The sequence below is a fragment of the Coptis chinensis genome, chromosome 7 (assembly GCF_015680905.1).
Source record: "Coptis chinensis isolate HL-2020 chromosome 7, ASM1568090v1, whole genome shotgun sequence".
In the NCBI taxonomy this organism is placed as follows: domain Eukaryota; kingdom Viridiplantae; phylum Streptophyta; class Magnoliopsida; order Ranunculales; family Ranunculaceae; genus Coptis; species Coptis chinensis.
Window position 1 is genome coordinate 25,317,642 of NC_141462.1, and position 26,095 is coordinate 25,343,736.

The following is a 26,095-nucleotide window of genomic DNA, read 5'->3' on the forward strand; positions in this document are numbered from 1 at the left end:
TGCTCGAAATGAGAGTTTTTGTAGCATGGACTCGAAAAAGGCTTTATATTGAATTGGGCTTTTATTGGGCCACATTTGTAGGGGCCGGAACATCGCCCTCTTTTTGTTACATGGGCAAAGCCTGTGTGGCAAAAAAGTAATTTATTATTATTATTATTATTATTTTTTTTTTTTTTTTTTTGTACTTGGTAGGTATGTAAATTATTATATTAACGGGTAAAATATAATTGATGGGGCAATATCTTGAAGGGTTCGATATAAGTGTATCGAAGGTCAAAGCTGAGTTTTATATAGTCTATGAATAGTTAAATATAGTGGGTAAGAACAATTAAAAGCAAAAGGGTCGGCAGTTTAAGCAATTAGTTAGTGCATGTCAGTTTGGTAAATAGGGTAGTTTGGCTTGGATGGTTGGGCCTTTAAATAACAAAAGCTAAGAAATAGATCGGCTACATTTAAACATGATTGCTTTAAATATGGGAAGGAGACGTTGGCTGTATCACCAAGTTTGTTTGAAGATTGGAAAGGTAAACTCACTAGAGGTAAATTTGAAGTTTGAAGATTGGCAATAATGGAACGGGAATGTTGAAGATTGTCTCTGTTGAAGTTTGTTCTTAAAATTTTTGGTACACTTAGAATAATGCATTCACCAAGTTTATTCTAAGTTAGAAGATCGGCTTTTCTTATCAAAGGATCGGCAAAAGAACTGCAACAGTATACAGCGGCAATGCAAAGGGATTGACAACTCATTCAGCGGCAATTCATTTAGCGGCTATTCAAAGTATCGAGTGGCATCGGCAGTTCAAAGAATCGGCATCGGCAATTCATAGGATCGGCAATCAAAGGATCATCGATAAGTGCGGCAAATCAACTTCATATGTTAGAAAACACAGTGGCAATTCAATTAGCGGCAAATCAAGTAGATCCAACGGCAAATTTAACTTCATAAATATTGATTAGAGGCATTTCAATTCGAAGGGATTATGACAATTTGCATACTCTTCTCAACAAGCCCATTTATTATGATCGGCAGAGTGTTGCGTAGGATCAGGAGAACCATGAAAATTATTGCAACTGTGCGACAACAGAGAAGGCTTATTGTCGTGTGCATTGGGTACTCTTCATAGTCGGGATCAAAAAAATTGCGATAAGTTGAAACCATTGCTATAAATCGAGGATTATGCAGATGTGGCAAGTTGAATGTTAAAACCCTGCCTTATCGCTTGCAAAGAAAGTGCTCGGAGTACTCCTTCAACTAAGTCCACTGGAAAATCAGCTCTGAGTTCAAGGGGCAACTGAGGTAGGACATGCCGAAGATCACAATCTGCACCTTTCAAAAAAAAATCAACAGCAGCTCGTCTGCTTTCTTCTTATACTTTTGGCTGATAGCCGTCAGCAGAGGTTTTAGGAAGTAGCAGTAAGTTTGCCTGTGATAATGATAGCATGGCCATCAAATGCAAAACTTACAACATTTCGTACCAAGCATTAGATAAGACCGTTTCCTCTGCCTCATCCTCCTGATTAACCCAAACAAATTGCAATTTGTGCTATAACAAGCTTCCTTCTTTAACTAAACCCAATAGAACTGGTAAGTAATCTTCAAGAGCCTGCTGAGGATCAGCTAGTGATGAGCCTCCATGTTGTGTAGCTGTTTTCCTCCTTGGTTTTGTTGTTGCTGGTGCTTCTTGGCCAACCAGGACAACTATTCTAGTTCTAAGAGCAGAGAGGTGTTCCACTAAATTCTTAGACAAGTTATCACCAAGTGGCTGAGAGAGATCAACGGATTAGGGATCCTAAGTCACACGGCAATCTCCCCAAAACAGTTCGAATGGGCAACCATAAATTTTGTCAGTGTTTGAGGTAAAAGCAAAAGAAAAGGAAAAAATCTTTTGCTTCAAACCCGCACGATGACAATAATGCAATTTCATGGAGCTGACATTGGGGGTTTACACTGAACATGGAGCAAGTAATCTTTTCATGGATCAAATCAACATTCTCTAAACTACTTTGATATTGGAACCAACATTCCACAACATCTCTTTCAGCTGTGAGCTCATGATCACGGCTTGCAATGAGGAAATGTTGTGGGCTCACTTCAAAATAATGGGATAGATATCCAACTCTATCACCTCAATCTCATTGACTACATCGCTTCCACAATTTTCAGAGGTGACCGACACCGATTTTCAAGATAATGGTATAAGATTTCCAGAGGGCAAATAAAGCAGCGGTAAGTCAAGTACAGCCAGCGGCAAATTTAACTATAGCCAACGGCAAATCGAGTAGCGGCCATTCATGCAAATCTAATGGTGGTAATTCAAAGTGATCGGGGCAGAAGTGGTTTCCAAAATCCGTTAGGAATTGGGTATTCACATTAGATCATTATCTTTGATCGACAAACAAGGCCATAAAGTAGGTCGGGTTTTTGAATGCGTTGTTGGTCGGCAACTTGAAGCGGTCAGTCAATTTTTGAATAAATTTGGTCCGAGTTTAACAATACTAATTGGATGTGGAGAAGGTATTTGATATAGAAGGCGGTTCAAATTGTTACATATACTAGATCAGGCTTGCCTCCAAGACCAGCTTCTTGTTACATATATTAGATCAGGCGGCTCAAATTGTTACATATATTAGATGAATATCATGAAAAGGTGGATTATTTTAGGGTTGGGTGTGAAGAGAATGATGATATGATTGAGAAGCATGCAGTTGAAACTAAGAAATCTGGGCCGTTGTTGCGTGAAGCATCGGCAAGTGCTGGACTTTGGAAATCGAGAGATTCTGATAAACGGGAAAAATTGTAACAGCTATTAGATTATTATACTATGTGTTATAGGAAGTTAGAAGATGTATCACCGTTGGATCTAAAAGGTGTTCCAGTTCCATTGGAGGATAACATTATGCCGCAACTTCTTGAGTGAAGTTTTTGTTTTTTATTGTTAGGATGATGTGAGGTTAGGTTACGGTTTTTTATTTCTCGATTATGTTTATTTTTTCCACTGTATTCATGAAATTTGGATTTTATTTGTTTTTGTTTTATTAGATTGGTAATCATAGATCGAAATATAAGGGGTCGGTCAAAAGATATAAGTGTCTGGTAATCTGGCCTTGAGGTAGATCAGCAAAAGAGATATAAGAATTAAAGATAACGTAATTGGGTGTCGCCGCCCCCATAATATAATAATAACTTAATTAAATTTGAGGTGTCGCCGCTCCCAAAGTGTAATGATAACATAATGAAATTTGGGGTGTCGCCGCCCCCATAGTGTAATGATAACGTAATGAAATTTAGGGGGTAGCCACCCCCAAGATAACGTAATGAAATTTGGGGTGTCGCCACCCCCATAGTGTAATGATAACGTAATGAAATTTGGGGGGTTGCCACCCCCAAGATAACGTAATGAAATTTGGGGTGTCGCCGCCCCCATAGTGTAATGATAACGTAATGAATTTTGGGGGGTCGCCGCCCCCAAGATAACGTAATGAAATTTGGGGTGTCGCCACCCCCATAGTGTAATGATAACATAATGAAATCTGGGGTGTCGCCGCCCCCATAGTGTAATGATAACGTAATGAAATCTGGGGTGTCGCCGCCCCCATAGTGTAAAGATAACGTAATAAATTTTGGGGGGTCGCCGCCCCCATAGTGTAATGATAACATAATGAAATCTGGGGTGTCGCCGCCCCCATAGTGTAATGATAACGTAATTAAATTTGGGGTGTCGCCGCCCCCATAGTGTAATGATAACGTAATGAATTTTGGGGGGTCGCCGCCCCCAAGATAACGTAATGAAATTTGGTGTCGCCGCCCCCATAGTGTAATGATAACGTAATGAAATCTGAGGTGTCGCCGCCCCCATAGTGTAATGATAACGTAATTAAATTTGGGGTGTCGCTGCCCCCATAGTGTAATGATAACGTAATAAAATTTGGAGTATTGCCGCCCCCAAAGTGTAATGATAACGTAATGAAATTTGGGGTATCGCTGCCCCCAAAGTGTAATGATAATATAATGATTTAATTTAATGGTTAAAATGTATGAATATAATGAAATGTTATGAATGCTAATTTAAATGTATGCATGTATGTATGAATGACAAATGAATTATAAATGTAAAAGATATTTAAGACGCCCCATGTATGAATGGAAGGTCTTTTATTTGATGACAAAGTGATACTTTTTTTTTATTGCAAGATTTTTTTTTTTTTTTTTTGTAGTGAATCAATATGACTTTGAGGCAGAATGATTGTAAGTATCAGCAATTGGTAAAGCGCTTCTTGTCGTATGGCTGATCCATTCTTCAGGGAGACAACAAATAGAAAGTTATCGACATCATCATATGGACATATCAGCATGTCGATGAGCCCTAAGGTTTGGGCTACTATCAACTTTGTGAGTTCCATTATAAGGTCAAACACTCTATGTTATATGTCGATCCCTTCTTTAGTGAGGCAACAACTAGAAAGTTATCGACATCATCATATGGACATATCAGCATGTCGATCAACCCTAAGATTTGGGCTACTATCGACTGTGCGAGTTCCATTATGAGGTCAAACACTCCTTGTTATATGTCGATCCCTTCTTTAGTGAGGCAACAAATAGAAAGTTATCGACATCATCATATGGACATATCAACATGTCGATCAGCCCTAAGATTTGGGCTACTATCGACTGTGCGAGTTCCATTATGAGGTCAAACACTCCTTGTTATATGTCGATCCCTTCTTTAGTGAGGCAACAAATAGAAAGTTATCAACATTATCATATGGACATATCAACATGTCGATCAGCCCTAAGGTTTGGGCTACTATCGACTGTGCGAGTTCCATGACAAGTCAACCACTCCTTGTTATATGTCGATCCATTCTTCAGTGAGGCAACAACTAGAAGGGTTATCGACCATCATATGGACAGATCAGCATGTTGATAAGCCCTAAGGTTTAGGCTACTATCAACTGTGCGAGTTCCATGACAAGTCAACCACTCCTTGTTATATGCCAATCCATTCTTTAGTGAGGCAACAAATAGAAGGGTTATCGACCATCATATGGACAGATCAGCATGTTGATGAGCCCTAAGGTTTGGGCTACTATCAACTGTGCGAGTTCCATGACAAGTCAACCACTCCTTGTTATATGCCGATCCATTCTTTAGTGAGCCTACAATTAGAACGCTATCGACATCATCATATAGAACAGATCAGCCACGTCGATGAGCCCTAAGGTTTGGGCTACTATCAACTGTGCGAGTTCCATGACGAGGTCAACTATTGTCCTTGTTGTATACCAATTTCTCGTAGTTATATCTTGATGATCGAGCTAAATATGAAATGATGGCAAACAGATCGGAATTGTTGAACTAGTGTACTGGTCATCAAATTGAATCTTTTTGCTTGATGCCCAAATTGAAAGAGCTTTTAGAAATAAAATTCTTGGAGCGCCAAAATTGAAAAAAAAAAAAAATTGATAGATTTTTTTTTTTTTTTTTTTTTTTTCTTACCGATCATTTGGATCAGCAAAATATTCTCTGAAACATTTGGTCGGCAAGTTTTTATTTTATTTTATTTTTTTTAAGGTAAGTAAAATTAGATATTGCAAATTGGCAATGGAAAAGACCGAGCCAATTATGAAGATTGGTTCTTTCTTCGCTTCGCCTAGGGTGAACATTTTGAGTATATGGGATCTTAGGTTAGGATCCAATCACTTTTTTTTGTAGTCCTCGTAAGTGAGTCACCATCTACATAACTACTATTGTCAACCCACCATGTAATGTGAAACAAACATGCATTGAACCGTGAAAATGATTGGTCGATAATGAGCTCGAGGGTCGGGACCACGACTTGGAGAGGGACCTTTTAAAGAGGTTGGACTACTAAAGCATGGTAAGTGATACATACAGATAATTTCTTCTAGGAAAGAGCCGATCTCTTATAGCCTTTTTGGCTAGGATTGGCTACACTAACATTATTTTTTCATATCTTCGATGAGTTGTCTACCCTCCATGAGTGGTCGACATTAAAGTTAGCGTAAGAGTTTTTGAACTCACCACGATCACACTTGAAACTATCGTCTTCATATTGTAGTTTTGTTTGCTTCCTTTAATCGCATCGATTCTTTTGGTGCATGAGGAAGTGCTTTGATTCTCAGAAGTTACTTCACCGACAACTATACATGTATATGTTTCTTCAATTTTCGGAGACGACGGTCGACTTGAGTTATTAGATCTGCAATATGAATACTCACTCTCCCAGTCGCAGATGGCTGAGAACCATCAAACTTGGAAAGGGAATTCTCATTCGGCAGAAGTTAAGTGTTGAACTTGAGCAGCAAGAAAAGAGCCTTCACAGTTGTTTGTTCTTTATGAAGCTATTGACACAACTTTTTTGTGGTTGAGGGTATCCCCACAGACGGCGCCAAATATGTTTCAACAAGATATGCCAAAACACACCAGTTGAAGGTTGGAAGTAATGTTTTTTTGGAGATGGTGAAGGAGATGGTGGTTGGGGAAAGATAAGACTGGACTTCGGTTTTGAAGTTGCCTACATACCCAAATGTATTGCTTGGGATCAAGTCTCGATCGCGTAGTTCTGGAAAAATGACAAAGGTTCGATTTTATAGGTAGGATTGGTGATAGTTACTTCCTCGTTCTCCAATATTCCAATCGTGGGATGAAGTTGGAGAACTGGCGGGAGAACTGTCTAATCATGGGATGAAGTTGGAGAGCTGGCGGGACAACTGTCAGCTCGTGGGATGAAGTTGGAGAGCTGGCGGGAGAGCTCTTAGCTCGTGGGATGAAGTTGGTGAACTGGCGGGAGAACTGTCAGCTCGTGGGATGAAGTTGAGAACTGGGCGGAGAACTCGTCACCGTGGGATGAAGTTGAGAACTGGGCGGACAACCGTCACCGTGGGATGAAGTTGGTGAATCGGGTGAACCGGCCATCTCTCGGGGATGAAGTTGAGAACTCAAGGGAGAACTGGCCCAATCATGGGATGAAGTTGGAGAGCTGGCGGGACAATTGTCACTCGTGGGATGAAGTTGAGAGCCGGCGGGAGAGCCGCCACCGTGGGATGAAGTTGTGAAATGGCGGAGAACTGGCCGGGCTGTGGGATGAAGTTGAGAATCAAGCGGGATATCCGTCACTCGTGAGATGAAATTGAGAACCCGGCGGAGAACTGCCGTCGTGGGATGAAGTTGAGAACCGCGGGACATCCGCCACCGTGGGATGAAGTTAGTTGGTGGAAGTTGTTTCTTGAATGTGGACGAAGTTGTGTAGGTATGTAAGCTTTGAGCATGGGCTCTGAGCGTGGGCTTTTTGTAGATAGCTCTGAGCGTGGATTTTTTTGTAGCATGGACTCGAACGTAGGCTTTATATTGAATTGGGCTTTTATTGGGCCACATTTGTGGGGGCCGGAACAGGAAGTAAGTGAACAAAACAAACACAACCAAAAACATGCAAAGAATTATAATCAGGAGGAACACCAAACAAACGAGAATATGGGGAATCAAGATGCAAGGTAGGAGAAGGCAAACGATTAATCAAATATACAGCCGTAGATAATGCTTCTACCCAAAATCTCGGAGGGACAGAAGATTCAAGCATCAATGTACGAACAACATCTAAAAGATGTCTATTCTTACGCTCGGCAACACCATTCTGTTGAGGGGTGTAAGGACACGAACGCTGAGAGAGAATACCCTTCTGTTGGAGAAAAGATTGAAAGGCATGAAACATGTATTCTCCCCCAAAATCTGAGCGTAAGATCTTAATACAGGTAGAAAATTGGGTTTCTACATAGGCAACAAAGGTTTTGAAGGTTGAAAACACATCAAATTTAGAACGAAGAAAATAGACCCACGTGAAACGACTGTAATCGTCAATAAATGTCACAAAATACCTGTATTGAGCATGAGAAAGAACAGGACTCATACCCCAAACATCAGAATGAATAATTTCAAAACATGTAGAAGCACGACTACCCTGCGAGGGGAAAGGTAAAGATTTGCTCTTTCCAAGTTTACAAGGAGCACAATCAAAAGACAAGGAAGAAAACTCATTTGTATTACTCAAATAACCATGTTTCATAAGATGTGTCAAAATTACAGAGTTGGGATGACCCAATTTCTTATGCCAATAATGGCTATTATTATTAGCAATAGCAGAACAACCAACAGAAATTGAACGAAGAACGGAAAACGACTGAAAAGGAAAAAGGCGTCCCACTTTAGGCCCTTTCGCTATCTCCTGTCCCAACGCTTGATCCTGCACACGACAACCAAAACGATCAAAATGAACAAAACAATTTTCTTCTACTAATTGTCCAACAGAAATGAGATTGGCAGATAAATCAGGAGACACGAAAACATTAGTAAAGGAAGACCCCAGATTTTCAACTGGTGTAGTTCTTGCCATGAAAGCGAACAATAGAATTTTCCATTTCTCCAGACATAATAACCATCAAGAATTCGTCACAACCAAAAATGCTCCAAGAAACCAAGAATTCGTCACAACTAGAATACTCTAAGAAACCAAGAATTCAGCCAAGCCGAGAGAAAAACCACGAAAAATAATTTGTGGCTCTGATACCATGTCAATTTGCGTTTTGTTCTGAATGTTCTCTCCTTGTGAGAGTTGCTCTCTTTATATAAAAACTGTCGAGCTAATTACAAGGCTGAAAATCAGCCATTACATCGGACTATGTAAGGTAAGAATAAATGCCTATCAATTATGTCTATATACAATATACTCTTCTATATATAGCTAGACTAAATAAGATAGAATATATGCTGCCTTAATAAACTAGCCAGCACATATCCAGCTATCAATTCTGCTAACAACAGTATTACAGGTCGGTTCGTTAATGGAAAAAGATGAAAGAGGATGTACAAAAATTGATGTCAATTATAGGGTTTGCATGGGATGATGAAGCAAATCAGGTACAAGCTGAGGAAGCTATTTGGGGCTCTTAATCAACAATGCCTGTACTACCAAATTATATATACAAATATTCCATATACATGCCATTTTAGTTAATACACATATAATTTACACATTTTGTAAATTTGACTGGAGAGAAGGCACTTGCTACGATATAAGGGAAGATCACTTCCCCTGTACCAACGCTTTGCTGAATTTTTTAACGATCAAAATAATGAATGAGAGTGAACCCTCTATTGAAAACCAATTATCTGAGGAGATTGGAGATCAAGTGCAACCTAACAATTTTTTAAATTTTTTTAGTTGATTTTTGAATTTCAATAAGTTTTTTTTTTTTTGAATTTCAATAAGTTTTTATGTACTTCTATCTTAAGTACGTAAAAATTATATAATAGGACATTTGTTTCTTATTTTTATGCTACAACTATTTTTAAATAAATTAATGTTCTATAATTTTGACAATGCCCATTTTATATGGTAGCTTAGATAAATTAGATTGACGATGTATAATATGGATGTATAATATATTGTAGGGCTATCAATGGATCGGTTTGGGTCGGGTTTTGGAAAATCCGAACCTGAACCGATAAGAAAATTGGGAACCCGAAACCGAACCGATAAGATATATTGCAAACCAAACCCGAACCGAAAACTACAAAATTAATTAAATCTTAAATTAAATTAATTAATTTTAACCACACAATTGATAAACATATACAAAATTTATCATAAATATTACTAATATGCTATCTTATCGGTTTGGGTTTATATCGGTTCGGTGGAGGGCAAACCCAAAACCAAACCAATATCTTATCGGTTCGGTTCGGTTTCGGTTTCGGTTTTGTGGAGGGCAAACCAAATTATCAAAATCCAAACCGTTTTTTATCAGTTTGGTTCGGGTCGGCTATCGGGTTATAAAAATCTATTGACAGCCCCTAATATGTTGCAATGTATAAAATTTGATCTTCACATTTATTGTGTTTTGGAATGACTATTATTTTGGTTTTGTGAAATACTTAAGCAAAAAAATTAACAAAAATAGTATGGTAAATTGATGTGAGAATTCTTAGTAGCCAAACAACATGTGGAAAATTGACAGTGAGAATTATCAAGAATTCTCACAATTTGCCAAACAACCATAATTCTCGCATAATCATGAGAATCGGATTCCATTAGAATTCTAACTCTCACGAGAATTCCAATTCTCGTTTCCAAACACATTCTTAGAGTATTGCAGCAAGCCATTGGTTGGTAAACATATTAGACTTGACTGGTGCTGGTGAATCACATGACTAAATTTTGTACTTTGATAGCAGCAGGTAAGTTTCTTATGATATTGCATCATATTTTACAGTCACTTGGTATGGCAACCACATTAAGTACGTATTAATAAAACATATCAGATCCTAAGCCGTCAAAACACAATTAAGTTCCTCTTTTGCCCAGTTGCTAAACTTGCTTTTATACACGCCACAGCCTAAAAATCAGTGTAAAATGGAGAAGAGCTCCATATTTTGACAGTATCAGCAAGTATATTATCTCTTAAGCTTCATGCAGAGAGTTACAGAATTAGCCGAAAATCAAGCATGTTTATAATGTGAAATAACTATCAGGCACTAAGACACCAATAATTGGGGAGTAAAGGTGTGCTGACTCTGAAAAGACGAACTCTACAAAGCTACAATGACAATTTATGCAATGCACCCAAAATGTATAATAAGTATAGAACACTTGTTATGAGAAAGCATACCTCTTGCAAGTGCCACTATGTCACTTCTTTCAACCTTTGATTCTGCACCTGAAAAATCAAATCAAAAACTTAAAACATATCGCTGAAATAGAAATGACAAGGTATAGAACCAGCCCAAAGAGTAAGATATTCAACCTTCAGTTTCCATGGGTGGAGCTTTTAGCATATCTAAAGCCCTTCTATATAGATCCTGAAAATAACAAGTTTGGAAACCATTAATAACCATAATGCATTGCGGAGGCCACATTTGGAAAGGGGAAAAAGAAGAGCATGGACTAAGTGATCAATTAGAAGTAAATTAAGGACGTCACATTGGTATGCTACAAGATTTAAAACAATACAGTCAGTTACAAAACTAGGAATATGGTGTAAACTACGAGCTAAACTAACATCCCAGTCCCTTTCTTAATGTTGTTCATGTACAACTTGAAGAATAATCGCTACACTCAACAGTACACAAGTGTGTTACCATTCTCTTCCTTACTTTCTAATTCATTTTCAACATCTCATTTCTAACCAAGGAACTAAGAACGTATACTGACATTATTCATTACAGTCTAACATCAATCCAGATTTGAGAAAGCTAAATGTCATTCAATCCAGATCAATTTAATACATCTTCTTCAGACATATTTTATTTAAGACTACACATGAAGAATGAGTACAATCATGAATGTTTGTCATAATAGTATCCTCAACGACCAGCACACAATTATACCAATATTCTATAGTGGATTTGGGAATTCTGGGGTAAAAAACAGTGTCATGCAACGATGTCCGATATACACGGATATATCAGATACATTGGAAATATATATATCCAAAACAGGGTACTATTGATTTTCATATCCACTAAAAAATTTCAATTATTTCTGTGTTTTTAATTTTACATTGGTCTCTATATATAGTCCGATACTTCAAATTAAAATGTCGATATGTATGGGTAACTCAGGGAGTCAGGGGTCTAATATTAAAGGTCGATACCTATATTTATGCCTTGCTTAGAACTGTGTTATAAACTGTCACAGACAACCAAAACAAGATTCAACCAACCTCTTCAATTAATAGAGAACTCGAGCACTCCAGCTTTGCTTTTGATCGGTACAGGAGACATATGCATGTTAGAATGACCCCCACCTTTGGATGATGTGAACCTAATGCAAAGCACGATATCCTCTAACAAGTTTTACGGTCCAAAGATAATCAAAGGAAATTAAATGGACATACTTAATCAAACTTTGAATTAAAATAAACCAAATTAAACGAACATACCAAAATCCTATTCAGCTTTGGTCAGTGCCCTTGTCAATATCTCCTCCGCGTCACTGAAGTTCCTGAATGAACAGAAAGGTGAGAAGTGAGAATTCCTAGCAACGGAAATAACAACTAGATATGAAGGTCACCACTAAAAGAATTATAACTAAGCACAAGCATACCCGGAATGAGCTTCAAGTTGTCCTAAAGCACATGTGGTTCCCAAGCAAACTTCCACTGGGACCATATTACAAGCGGCTAAACCAAAAAGATCAACATAACAATCAGGCTTTGACATTGCTTCAATTGCCTTCAGATAACATTCCTTTGCCGATGTAAAGTTCCCTGTCGCATGTAAGAACTCCCCAAGCGAGAGCAAAACGTTTCCTGTGAACAACTCTGGAAAACAAATGGAAGATGTGCCAGCTAGCTCAGTTGGTAAGTTTGTGGGTGGGTGCTGTTCCAACAGAGCTAGGTTCAAAATCAACTAGAACTAGAATGAATCTTATCTACAAAAAAAACAGAATTTGAAAGAAGTCTTGTAAGGTCAAGAAAAACAATTACCATATTAAGATTTTTGCTCCTGAATTTCTTCAAAGCACTTTCCAGCTGTATCAAAAAATCATATTAACGTTCAGCAATATATACAAACATAACATCAACACTACAAACTTAACCAAAGAAACTGGCACGATATAAACATTTCCCTGGCCCTTTTCAACGCCCCCAAGAAGAAGCTCAACTAAACCTCTAGCAGCATTGGCTCGACCCTGATTCTTAATGCTTCCAATAAATTAAAACTTTGTTTCGATAACTCTGAGATTGAATCTGCAAGCAATAATGCAGCGCCATCCTACATATAATGTACAAGAGTCAACAAATAAGCTGATACCCATTTAAAAAAGAACAACCGACAGCGACATCAAAACCTGCCCCATTTCTAGGTTGAGTCCAATCAAACTTTCAACAGCAGCAACTGCAACAATCACAATATATACTCAGCACCCGTTGCTTCAATCAAATTAAAAGAACCAATCAGGTGATTAAATTTTTTATCACAATTCACGTCTAAGACCCAAATAAGAGTTTTAAACCAATAAACAAAAGAAAATATACTACGTGCCCATTTTTTAAAATAAGCAAACCTCGAACACCCACATCCATATGAGAATAAGTCAGTTCTCAAACCGCCTCCAGTTTCTCCATAGCTTCACTAAAATCTCCTCTACACCAAGAAAACAAAACTTAATAAAGACCAAGATCATCACTTCACTTAAACAAAAGAAAGAAAAAAACATACAAAATAAAAATAATAAAAAAAGCCACCTATCAGCTAATAAAGTTGCTAGAGCAAGCGAAACAACCCCTTTAGTGTTGTCATTTTTAGCAGAAGAAAGGCATTGTTCTAATGCTAAAAGACATTGTGCATGAGAATTTTGTTTTATAGCAAAACCAACAGCATAATCAATCATCTGTTTAGCAACTGGGTCGATTTTTTGAGCTTCATATGAATATTCGTAGGGGTTCCCTAAATGTATATTGTGATGAGCATAGCCGGTAGAGAAGGGTTGATGACAAGTTAGACGAACGTGGGTGCTGGATTTTAATACTGCAGCTAGTTTTGCATGTTTTTGTGCTACTCGAAGCATTGTGACAGAATGTATGACGTTGTGGTCAAGCCTCTCTTTTTTTTTTCTCTCTAAAATTGATAAACCTCAGACCGGCGAGAGGGTTTAAGCAAGTTTGAGAACGGTGTACAATTGTAATACGTATTTGGGCTTTTAAAGTGGACACATCCATTTTCCGAAGATCCAACCAATAGTGTACGGTTATCATCATCTGGTCAAATACAACATTGATTAGCAACTTTTTTTTGTTTTGATTTACATATATAATTAACAGTTAACAATTCACAAGGGGAAAAAACTCAAAACCCACTGTGGTCATGCCCCTAGGCGGTAAATGATCATGCACAACAAAATTTAAAAGAACGATGATTTCGAACTGTAGAAGCTGGCAGTTGGAAGCAGTACTCAGTATTTAAATCCCCAGTTCTCGTTTCAATTGAGCAAGTGTTTCTTCAATTTCATCAATGTTATCTTCAATGCTGCTGTCTTTGGCAATGTCATTTTGAAGCTCAGCTTCAGTTTGCTCTGATCTGGATTTCTCGTATGAATTTCTCTTAAAAGGGTCTGGATTGTTGTTTTCTGTCTCAGTGTCTGAATCAGTGATGTTCAATTCTTTCTCCAGAAATTCGACAAATTCTTCACCAATGTCCTGTAAAAATGGCGAAAATAAATTGACTGATCATTCAAAAGAAACTGTGGGTGGATTTATGGTAGAATAGAGATGAGTGTTGAAAAATTAAAGCTTACTTTCACATCAACTGTCATAGCCTACTTTTATTTAATTTGATATAGTAAGCACTGCTGTATATAGCTAGCCTAAACTATCAAGACATAGATGTATACCATTTTTATGCTGTTGTACTTATTTTCCTTGTTAGTCCCCGAGCAGCCCAAACAACAGACGAGTTAAAAACAAGTAACCTGCTCAAAAAGGAGTTCTGATGAAGTGTGAACTATATCCTCAGTAATACCAAACAGTACTAAAGTACCAGAACTCTTTAATGTCCCATCTGTACCCAAGGTGATAGTTAATAAAGAATCTGACATCCTCTTCTATATAGTATATAGTGAAGTACAAAATTATATGCTGTCCCCTCTGTACTTCATAAATGAAAGATGAAAAGATGTGAACTCCCTTATAACAAGGGCTCTGATCTTCCAATCCAACCTTTCATGCTGTAATGTTGGGAAGGCCTGAAGCACTTCTCCAACTCCAAGGATTCATAACTTTCAACTATCGAGCTATCAGGTAGTTCTTCCTTCCCCTCTATTTTTTCTTTTCTCTTTTATTTTTTCTGTTTGACTATATGTTCAGGCATATCTATTCGGTAATTTTACTGTATGAGTGTATGAGTGTCATAACCATGTTGTCTAGTGAATATACTGGGGACAACAATCACACACAGGTATCTGGGATTCTGGGAACATAGCATCTCATTCTCTCGTACATTCATACTCAGCATTCTATTTTCTCAACTCACAGGTTTACTTATTTCTTTCCTTGGTACTACTCACTAGAAATATTTGGAAGCTATATTGCAACAAAAGTTACTGTATAAAAGTGTGGAATCTTAAATGTTACATTACATGCAAAGCAAGTTTTTATATTTATCATAGCTTATTAAAAGATATTGAGATGTATTAGCTTAGAAAAATGATGCCAAGTATCTAAAAATTAGAGTTTCTAAGTATGCTCTGCACTTTCTTTTCACTGACTCGTACTTAAAAATTAAAGCAACACAGAAATTCGTTTCTTATTTTGTTAGGAGGTCAGTTAATATTATGATTTACTTTATGAATATAATAATGTCTCACCGCCAATTCCTCCCACAAGCTCTTTGGCTTCCCTTGTGAACCAGCACTTGCTTCCCAATTCTTGAATTCTGCTTGGATGTCTCTAAAGAAGTCCTCTGCAATAACACCAAAAATAAAGATTCAACCCCACCATAAAGTAGGCACACAAATACTGTGCATCGGAAGATCTTAACTTAACAGGAGGAACACATATTCTGTAATCACAGGAAGTCACCGGAATAAATAAATTAATAAATAAATAAGTCTACCTATTGTTATTTGAACATCCCTCAAAAAATAACCTGCAGAATAAACCGGTTATGTATAAGAACGAAAAGAAGTCTGAGCTTTGAGGATAAAGGTGAAAGAGGTCAAATATCAATACCAATGACCAGAGATTGCCATATTGGACATTTCGTCCTGACACCATAAGAACATTAGTTTTTTATGTCATGGGTTGCCATTGTAGCGAGTTCCTATGATACCAAAAAACTTATCTTGTGGTGTCAAAAAGAAGGAACAGATGCCAATCTCTGGTCCTTGTCAGATGATCCACAACAAAATAATTGTTTAATAGTTAACAGCGTTATAGCAGAGTGCCAAAATTCACACGCAAGACTACACAAAAAATATGGGTCATGCCATCCTACTAGGAACTATCGAATGTCATAAACCACCTGCTTAATGGGAAAAAAAATTATATAGCCTAATCTGACGACATTGACAAGGATGACCAGTATAGGTCACTTAATATTTACAACTCCATGCATCTCTTTGAATGACGGATCCAGCTAATGGCTGGTTCCACTTTAAGCAAAATCCCAGTATGTTGTTGATGGACCAATGCTAGGTCACTGGGGAAAACCTACTAAGGGAGTTGCCACTAAAGCCTAATTTATTAGTATCTTGGGCTCGAAGCACAAAAAAGGTTCACTATACCAACCTCCTGGAGGGTTGGTAAGAGTTCCAATAAAATGTACTTAAGTTTGTGAATGATCAAGAAGCCAAAAGTAAAATCAACATGTAGTTTCACAGTTCACTTAATACAAATCATGATTGTTCTAAGAGTCAATGAGTTTCAGAGGGACGTAAGTACCAAATCCATAGAAGTCTTCTTCGTCCTGTGTCTTCCTGCTTTGACTTCTTTCACCCGTTGTATAGGAATAATCAGATGTTCGACCACCAAAATCATATTTGCGCCGAGTTTCTGAGTTCAACAATAAATTGTATGCATGCTTAATGCGCATAAATTTCTCCTGGGCATCAGCCTGTGCATACAATGAAACAAATTAGTTTTTGGAAGAAAAAAAAGAGTCTCGCCAGTTCTTTTCATTGAACACTTTGTTGTCAGTAAATAATACAATAAACATAACTTAAAAGAACTACAAGGAATGCTTATTTTTTTAATTTGTCAACCTTATTATTGCATTCTAACATTTCATGAAATGAATTTAGTTAATTTTAATTGACAAATGTAACTTTAACAAGTTTTTTAGTAGCTTGAAGGTTTAATTGTGGTGTGAGTACAATTTTATCGTTTTTAACATTATTTATTTATTTATTTATTATGTTAAATAAATATTCAAATGTACGACATAGTACTCGGATCTCAAGCTTGGCCCTCAAGCCCCGGCCCTTCGAGAGGGTTGAGGGGCGGGTAAGAGCTTTGAGATTTAAGCATTGGCCCAGACTGACCCAGCCCTCAAAGCATGAGGGCTTCATTGTTTGAGGGCCGGCATTTGACACCCCTAGGTATCAGCAGAGACGCTAGATTCCAAAATCAATCATTTGGACAGCCAACAGTTATGGCATGTAAACACTTAAAGACTTCAAGTATATTCCATGTATCAAGTGCACAATCGAAGATAAAAGTATAGCAATCATTTATAGTAATGGTTCTATCTCATTAATTTTCAGATATGGGTCGAAAAGACATTGGTTGGAAACATGGGACACCTCTAGGTAAAGGGTTTGAATGCAATTATTGCGGTAAGACCGTACTAAGTGGAGGAGCAACTCGGCTTAAGCAGCATCTGTCTGGAAGTTCGTCTGTCGTAACTGCTTGTGAACAGGTACCTTACTGCGTAAAACAAGAAATGCTTAAACACTTACCTGAAGGGTCAATATCACATGAGAGAATCAGAAGACAAAGACAGGCACAACAGCCACAGGTTGAACAACAAGAAGGAGATGCTGAGGAGGATGAGGAGGATACTGAATTAAGGTTACAACAAGACATAGAGGAGGCAATGAGGCGATCGAAAGAGGATCCAGAATACAAAGAGAACGAGGAAATCCAGACTGCCATTCGGGAATCACAAAGGCTTAGCTCTCAATTTTCAACAGGAGCATCTTCTAGTCGAGCAGTGCAATCAATAGTGGTCATTGAAGATAGTGATGAGGAGATAGACCAAATGTTCGACTTCAGTGAGAAAGACTTGTAGGTATACTATATCTTTTGCCAGGTGTTCTAGTATTTACGTAATGTAGACTTGTGTAATGTTTGCTTTGTAGTACTCTATATGCTATGTCAACATATAAGATGTTCTAACACCTTATATTGGTGTTTTCCACTTTTGTGGTTTCAATGTGATGTAGTAGTTGCGAGTTTATTTGTTTAATTTGTGTTGGAAGATGACCCTGGTTTCCCCTTGTAATTTCATCCACTGTTCTCCTTTCCATAGGAACTTCAACTCCTTCCAAAATTCCTTTATCCATGTTCACTACAATCTTGCCTAAGATTTTAATTGTCAGAAACCAAGGGAACTAACATAACATAGACCACATCCTTAAAATGCCTCTATTGTTCTTAATTCATGCACAATGTTGTAAAATTAAACTGAACATGCTCAATATATAATTTCCAAACCAAGGAGCCAATACATTATCAAAATAAACAAATGGCATCCAAGTCACGAAAACAAACAAAAAATAAAATAAAGGAGGGGGTATGTGAAGTACCTCTTTATTAACATCAGGGTGTAATTTAAGAGCAAGTTTTCTATAAGCTCTTTTGATTTCATCAGAACTAGAAGAAGGGGAAACACCCAATACTTCATATGGTGACTCTCTTCGACTTGCTCTCAAAACGGTTCTCTTCTTACACCTTCTTCTCCAAAGGGTCAAAACGACGACTCCCATAGCCAAATTTACGAGTGCGTATTGATATTTTTGACAAGCAAAGATGACAATGATTATTAGAAGATGGTGTAAAGAAGAAGAGAAGTGAGGGCGTTGTTTTTAATGTTGGTGGTGGTAAAGAGAGAGAGATTCCATGCATATTCGTGTCAAGGAATCTTTATTATTTCATCTCATGTCTAACAAGGTACGCAATCTAAATTTTCAATGTACTTTTTGTTATCAGAGTTTCTTAATAAGCCCAGTTTCAATTCGTGTGTGGCCTGTGTTTGTCTGGCCAGCATCGGGTTCGAATGCCAGTAATCTTGATTTTTAACAAAAAGGGCCAGGGCCAAAAGTTTACTATGGGGCTTTAGACTTTAGTAATGCCGCCAATCCTTATAGCATTCCCAATGTAAGCCACTCTTATTCATCTCTACGGCAGTCTCTACTTTAAATTCTCTTTTCTTTATCGACTTTTGGTTTTATCGAAACACTACTTTTAAAGGATATTGCCATCGGACTCAATACCGCCAAAGATTCCCAATGTAAGCCACTCTTATTCATCTCTACGGCAGTCTCTACTTCTTCTCTTTTCTATCGTTTTGGTGAAAAGCAAAATGAGATTGCCCAATACAAAGATGACTTTTTATTCTCGAACGGAATGTTTGATTCCGTTTGAATGTAAAAATCGAAAAAGCGCTCCGAACATTCCGTCTGAAATTAAAAAAAAAATCGAAAAAAACACGCGAGATGGAATGAAACATTCCGTCCGGAAAAAAAACCGATTTTTTTAAAACACGTACACGAGACGGAATAAAACATCTTATCCAAAGTTTCCAACTCAGTTACTATCTCGTTGAAAGTTTCATTCTCGTTTTGACTTGGGAAAATAGTCACCTTGATATTACCTTTGCATTGGGCAAATTTTTTTGACCATTTGGAAATGAATATTGTCATATCCCCTTGATATTCATCTGCATTGGGAGTGCTCTTAATATACATTTTGGACCGAATTATGTGTCAATTGGTGTTTAGATTTCAGACTGGTATAGTCATATGGTGTGCAATGTAGAGTACTAGAGACCAGTGTAGTCAAGGCGCAAATAGGCGCGCGCCTAAGACGCAAGGTGCACTTTAGTGCCTCGCCTTGACCAAGGCGCGAGAAGTAACATAAGGCGTGCGTTTTTTGTGCATTTTTTGTCGAGGCGCAAGGCGCACAAGGCGTGCCTTATCAACTTTTACATTTTTTTTACAATTTTTGCTATACGTGACACATTTACACTCGATCCAATTGTTGCATGATATAAGAAATTGTACAAATTTAATAAGTTTCATTGTGGAGTACATTTTAAACTTAATTTTGACTAATTTTTGTTAAGTTGTATGGATTGAGAGAAGACACAAAGATAGATTAAATTTTAAATGAAGTTTTACGGGATTCTAAAATTTGAATAACGTGTTCTATTTTATGAAGAACTCATTTGGCTCAATTCGATCCGTTCATTATTTTAGTTTATTGAAGTTGAGTTAGATTGTATTAAGAGATACGAGTTTTATTTTGCTTTTTACCTATTGCTTAAGATTTTTCTTTTAAATGACTACAATGGTTTTATGTTTACAATCACATAAAATTAATTTTAAAATTTGGCTAAGCAAATTAGTGATAATTTATGTCATATTTAATATTTATTTTATTTTTTATTTGATATATCTATTTTTTTATTACTGCGCGCCTCATTTCAATCAGGCCCGCGCCACGTCTCGTGGCTTGCGCTTTAAGCACAAGAGAGTGTTGCGCCTTAGGTGGGCTTTATCGCATTTACTACACTGGTGGAGACTAGTAGAGTCTTTGCAAGCCAAACCCAGTTCCGTTTAAAAAGAGATGCGCTCAAAATATAAGGAATAAAGATAAAGTAAAAGCCATGTGAAGCAAAGTGCAAAACAGTAAAAGGAGTTGTGAATTTGTATACTAAAAGGCAATAACCCAAGCGCTTTGTGATGCACGTATGACGTATCACACTTTCTTCCCACTAATTGTCTACTTCTGATTATATATATGATTTTATGTTCAAGGACCCGCTTCTTTTAGATATATATCTATGTAACTTGTTTCACAAAGAACTCCCTATATGGTCTGTTTTCATCTTAACTAGAATTGCTTTAAAATTTCAAGAATACGGTTCATTATCAGGATTCAAGGTTTATTAAAAAAAATTGTTGGATAAATAAGTTTACCACGTAATGTGTAAAAAGGAGAACCTACGATCCAAGTTTCATGAGTACTAAAGAATTCGGATCCGAAATCAAAAGACTCAAAAGCGAAAGTGAACTTAAGAAAGAAAGCAAGTGCAAGGAACACCGTTTAATCCGGATATCTTCTTTCTTAAACAAACCGTTTTTACTACGAAGCAGTTTTTTAAACGATCACTTGAAACTATGAAAGTATATGTAAACCAACTTCCACATATCAACTTCTCTCCTCTATTTCTTTCACACAAACAACTGCCAAAGTTCAAAAATTCAAACAATGAGACCAACGTTTTCACATCTCCTCTTCCTTCTCAGCGCACTTTTTTTGGGTGCAGATGGTACTCAACTCATAATTGTAAACAATTGCAATGAGAGCATATGGCCTGGAATACTTGGTAGTGCAGGGCATCCATCTCCTTTAGATGGTGGTTTTCATCTTAACAACAATGAGGAAGTAGTCATTGATGTTCCTGAAAAATGGTCAGGAAGGATATGGGGAAGGCAAGGTTGTTGTTTTGATCAAAATGGCAAAGGTACATGCGACACAGGGGATTGTGCAGGCTTACTAACTTGTAGGGGCACAGGCGGTGCACCACCGGCAACAGTTGTTGAAATGACTCTAGGATCAACAAATTCTCCCCTACATTACTATGATGTAAGTTTGGTTGATGGATTTAATCTTCCAGTTTCTATGTTGCCCGTTGGAGGGGGTGTAGGATGTGGCATTGCGGCTTGTGAAGTTGACTTGAATATATGTTGCCCTTCGGCCTTGGAAGTGAAGAGAGGTGACAAGGTTGTGGGATGCAAGAGTGCTTGCTTGGCAACGAATTCGGACAAGTATTGTTGTACTGGGGAATATGCAAATCCGTCAACTTGTAAGCCTACAATTTTTGCGCACCTCTTTAAGGCCATATGTCCTCGGGCTTATAGTTATGCCTACGACGACTCGTCTAGCCTTCACACATGCAGAGCAAATCGTTATGTCATTACATTCTGCCCTCCAAAGTAAGGAATGATTGAAGGAGGTACAGTGCAGTGTGGGCTAAGAAATTGTCTTACTCTAAGCTAGATGATTGATATATGCACTTTCTTGTTATTGTTGTACCAGTACTAAATTAACTGGTGTAATTTTACTGTATCAGAATTTAATTCGTCGTTTGTTTTGTATGTTTTTTACTTTTAGCTTCTCTCAAAATCAGTTTGGCTTCTTAGTGAGATACTGAGATGGATAATGTCACTTTATAATTTGGGAGTTTTCGAGTAGTAACGTGAGACTAGGAGGTAAAGTCTGTAAAGAGAAACTTTAACAATCGATGATACACAGGTGACAGGTTTCCCTAGAAAATTACTTGTTAGTTGGACATTTGGAATGTTTTTGTTTGGTCCTGTATTGGGCACTCATGAAATTGCATTTTGCAGCCTCCGGCTCAAGCCCAACAACTAAGTCCAATATAAATAGCCCAATACCCCCCTCAACGCATACCGGTTACAAGTTTTGTAACCACTTGTATTGGTATCATCTCTCTCGCGAGTTTGAGTTTGGCATCCAAAGAAATTTGAGTTTGCATCCAAAGAAATTTCGATTTTGACTGTCCAATCTAACCAATGTTAATACAAATTTTGAGTTCGAGTTTGGGTGGAAGATTGGGTTGATTAAACTTGATGACTTCAAACTCAACACAAAGTGTTTTTTTGGATGACTTCAACCAAAATATTACAAACATGATGACTTCAAATTCAATACAAACTTGATGAGTTCGAGTTTGGGTGGAAGATTGGGTTGATTAAACTTGATGACTTTAAACTTTATGTTTTTTTGGAGTTAAGATGGAAGATTGGGTTGATTAAACTTGAGTTCGAGTTTGCCCAAGCTTGATGAAGTCGTTTCGAGTTTGAGTTCGAATTTGGGTTGATTAAGTGGAAGTTGATTTTTAAAATGAACTTCATGACAAACAAACCGAATTTTTTAAGTCCAAACAACCCAACCATGTCGCCCAAGAGAGTCTCCAAATGACCCAGCCATGTCGTCCTGGAGACTGCCCAAACGACTCATCAATATCGTCTGGCTTAAAACCCAAGAGCTTTGTCTCAAACGACACGCACAGACTGCTTAAGTGTACACTGAAATGACATAACGAGACCGTTTGAGTGTACACTCAAACGACATGGCAAGACCATTTGAGAACGATATGGCGAGACCGTTCGAGTGTACACTCAAACGACATGGCGAGACTGTTTGAGTATATACTCAAACGACCCCATGGTTTCAATATGGAGAGACCGGTTGGACTTGGGCTTAGGCTGAAAGCAATTTTTTTTAGGAAATGACAAACTTGTAATATTCCTATTTTTTTTTTAAGGATGCCCAATGCAATTTGATGAGTGCCCAATTAATTGATTAAATCACCTTTTGTTTTTACTACTACTGGGGTGCTAGTACGTATTCGTAGAAGTAAAACGTGTGTAATGGGGTTGAACCATGAACATTTTGTGATGTCAAAAGGAATAGTTGAAATAGTACAAGTTTGCCATTTCTTCAACCTTTTAAAAAAAGCCAAAGAAATAGAGAAGATATTTTAAATGGGCAATTTTAAACTATGATGAAATTGAAGCAAGAGAAGACACAAAAAAAGTTATTTTTGAAGCAAGAAAAACTCCATATTAGAGAGGAGGAAAATGAGACTATGTTGTTGGCAATGCCACTCGACAAAGTCAATCCTCGTTTGCGAAGGATTTTAGAGCTAAAACAATAAGCAATTGTAGCTAAATATGAAAAAAAAAAAAAAAAAAAAAAAAAAAAAAAAATCAAGTACTACAAATGAAGCTTCCGACGACGAAGGAGCCAATGATGAAGAAAATTATTATTGGCTTGATAACTAGAGTAACTCTAGTAGTATGTAATAAGGGTGATATGTAATAGTTGTCTTTTATTTATTTATTTTTATTTTATGTTTTTGCAATCATGTATTAGTTGTCGTTTTATTAATAAAAATTGTAATTCATTTGCTAAATCAAATTGATCAAAATAAGTAAATTATAACTTATCAAAATGATCAAATGAACGACATGGCGAGACTGTTTGAGTATACACTCAAATGACCCCATGGTTTCAATATGGAGAGACCGGTTGGACTTGGGCTTAGGCTGAAAGCAATTTTTTTTAGGAAATGACAAACTTGTAATATTTATATTTTTTTTTAAGGATGCCCAATGCAATTTGATGAGTGCCCAATTAATTGATTAAATCACCTTTTGTTTTTACTACTACTGGGGTGCTAGTACGTATTCGTAGAAGTAAAACGTGTGTAATGGGGTTGAACCATGAACATTTTGTGATGTCAAAAGGAATAGTTGAAATAGTACAAGTTTGCCATTTCTTCAAGCTTTTAAAAAAAGCCAAAGAAATAGAGAAGATATTTTAAATGGGCAATTTTAAACTATGATGAAATTGAAGCAAGAGAAGACACAAAAAAAGTTATTTTTGAAGCAAGAAAAACTCCATATTAGAGAGGAGGAAAATGAGATTATGTTGTTGGCAATGTCACTCGACAAAGTCAATCCTCGTTTGCGAAGGATTTTAGAGCTAAAACAATAAGCAATTGTAGCTAAATATGGAAAAAAAAAAAAAAAAAAAAAATGCTGGATCAAGTACTACAAATGAAGCTTCCGACGACGAAGGAGCCAATGATGAAGAAAATTATTATTGGCTTGATAACTAGAGTAACTCTAGTAGTATGTAATAAGGGTGATATGTAATAGTTGTCTTTTATTTATTTATTTTTATTTTATGTTTTTGCAATCATGTATTAGTTGTCGTTTTATTAATAAAAATTGTAATTCATTTGCTAAATCAAATTGATCAAAGTAAGTAAATTATAACTTATCAAAATGATCAAATGAACAATTCTAAATCACACAAAATAATAATAATCGTCATACAACAACAAACTTAATATTATAAATCATTAAGTCCTCACTTGTCGTACACATGGACATACGCCTCCCCTGCCGTGAACTCCTCCTCGACTGTCCTTCTACTGAACTCTCCGTCTGTCCATGTGATGAACTCACCCTTGTGCGATGAATCTGAGGTTGTAACTCATCAACCTGGCGTTGCAAATCGTCATAATCCACTTGAGCCTAGGAAATTTATCTCTCTCAACACTATAGGCGAATACCAAGGTGCGCAAGCCATCATTTACACGAAAGCATGTCTTATATCTCATGCGTAGCTCATCCTGAAATAATTATTCATTAATAATTTATGACATTTTCATAATAAACCAAAACTAATAAAAATAATTACCAGAGGTAGATGTCCAAGGTCAGGCTCTAATTGTACGACGCAAGTGTCATCAATAGAAGAAATGGGATGGTAAATCGTCTGGCCACTCGGATCACTCAAACTGAAAATCCAAGGCCACTCTGACTGAGGGGGATCTGGCGCTAGAACAAATGTGTGTACAGGTCCATGCTGAAACGTCGGCTGTGACGGCTGGCCAATATAAAATTCATGTCTGACACCCATTATGTTAACCGTATGAATGTTGCCTGTACGACCCACAGCTTGGAGCAAATGACCAATAGATACCTTAAACCAATAACGGTAATACTGCTCATAAGTCTGCAATATAACTAGGTCAGAAGCTACTAGCCAACTCCAATGCACGTTTCTCTCGATGACTTGCTGTAAGGTCATGTCCTTAGCCTCTGATACATGGGTAGGCAGATCAGGGGGGATACCAAAGCATGGTGTAAGCTATCTGTAACATATATCCCCTAAATACCACTCTATATCACTCCCACAAGTGAATACCATCCTCCTATGAGAAATGAACAATGCGTATCTACCGTCATTCGCGCCGATGTGCACAGATGTCCGCCAAGGCCTCCAAACAATAGAAGCCTGTGTGCTAAGCTCGATTTGGGTTCGGACAGAAGTTATGTTATGACTGATCTCACTGGTTAGATGAGCTCGACGAGGTCCGTGCGAAGCCCTGAGCCTAGGCCTCTCATCGGTGTACTCTGTGAGGATAGGATTTGCAGCACGAAAATACCCATAAAACCATACCTCTAAGAGAATGACAAACCCTCCCATCTGGGGACTACTAACAACACCAGTCTGCCGAGAAGCTCTATCTAAACAACGCAACAAATTACAATATATGGCTCCACCAAAATCAATACCGCCCAACTCATGCAAGTGCTCAAAGTTGGTTAGATACCCCAAGTTAATCGTGGAATGGCCATAAGGAAGAAACAAGATGCCCATCAAATACATACAGAAAGCTCTTACATACTCATCAACATGTGCTTGACCATCATCAGAATCAAGTGACAAATAATTTATTAAAAACTGCAAT

At 37.4% G+C, this 26,095-nt stretch overlaps 2 protein-coding genes, 1 long non-coding RNA gene and 2 pseudogenes across 5 annotated transcripts; 2 read left to right on the plus strand and 3 right to left on the minus strand.

Moving 5' to 3' along the window:
- Positions 1-1,175: 1,175 nt before the first annotated feature.
- LOC147486788 (uncharacterized) lies at positions 1,176-1,781 on the minus strand (annotated as a pseudogene).
- A 6,260-nt stretch (positions 1,782-8,041) lies between these two features.
- Positions 8,042-13,697, minus strand: LOC147486789 (uncharacterized; annotated as a pseudogene). Its single transcript, XR_015201617.1, has 11 exons — positions 13,267-13,697; positions 13,086-13,165; positions 12,870-12,916; positions 12,642-12,793; positions 12,505-12,549; positions 12,123-12,397; positions 11,959-12,020; positions 11,740-11,840; positions 10,822-10,876; positions 10,687-10,734; positions 8,042-8,261 (listed from the first exon to the last, which is right to left on the minus strand). The product of XR_015201617.1 is annotated as an uncharacterized LOC147486789 (transcript).
- Positions 13,698-13,780: 83 nt separating this feature from the next.
- Positions 13,781-18,773, minus strand: LOC147486790 (Chaperone DnaJ-domain superfamily protein). Of its 2 annotated transcripts, XM_086571804.1 has the most exons (5): positions 18,324-18,773; positions 16,459-16,630; positions 15,632-15,664; positions 15,384-15,478; positions 13,781-14,217 (listed from the first exon to the last, which is right to left on the minus strand). In XM_086571804.1, the coding sequence occupies exons 1-5, from the start codon at positions 18,501-18,503 to the stop codon at positions 13,981-13,983; spliced, it is 717 nt and encodes a 238-aa protein (XP_086427930.1). In that variant the 5' UTR covers positions 18,504-18,773; the 3' UTR covers positions 13,781-13,980. The 2 variants fall into 2 exon arrangements, with proteins under 2 accessions (XP_086427930.1, XP_086427931.1); XM_086571805.1 differs by lacking the exon at positions 15,632-15,664 and having other exon boundaries at positions 18,324-18,769.
- LOC147486791 (uncharacterized) lies at positions 14,496-17,917 on the plus strand. The gene is made up of 2 exons (XR_015201618.1): positions 14,496-14,817; positions 17,280-17,917. It is a non-coding gene; the product is annotated as an uncharacterized LOC147486791 (long non-coding RNA).
- A 2,121-nt stretch (positions 18,774-20,894) lies between the features above and the next one.
- Positions 20,895-21,974, plus strand: LOC147486792 (Pathogenesis-related thaumatin superfamily protein). Its single transcript, XM_086571377.1, has one exon. The coding sequence runs from the start codon at positions 21,010-21,012 to the stop codon at positions 21,739-21,741; it is 732 nt and encodes a 243-aa protein (XP_086427503.1). The 5' UTR covers positions 20,895-21,009; the 3' UTR covers positions 21,742-21,974.
- The last annotated feature ends 4,121 nt before the right edge of the window (positions 21,975-26,095 follow it).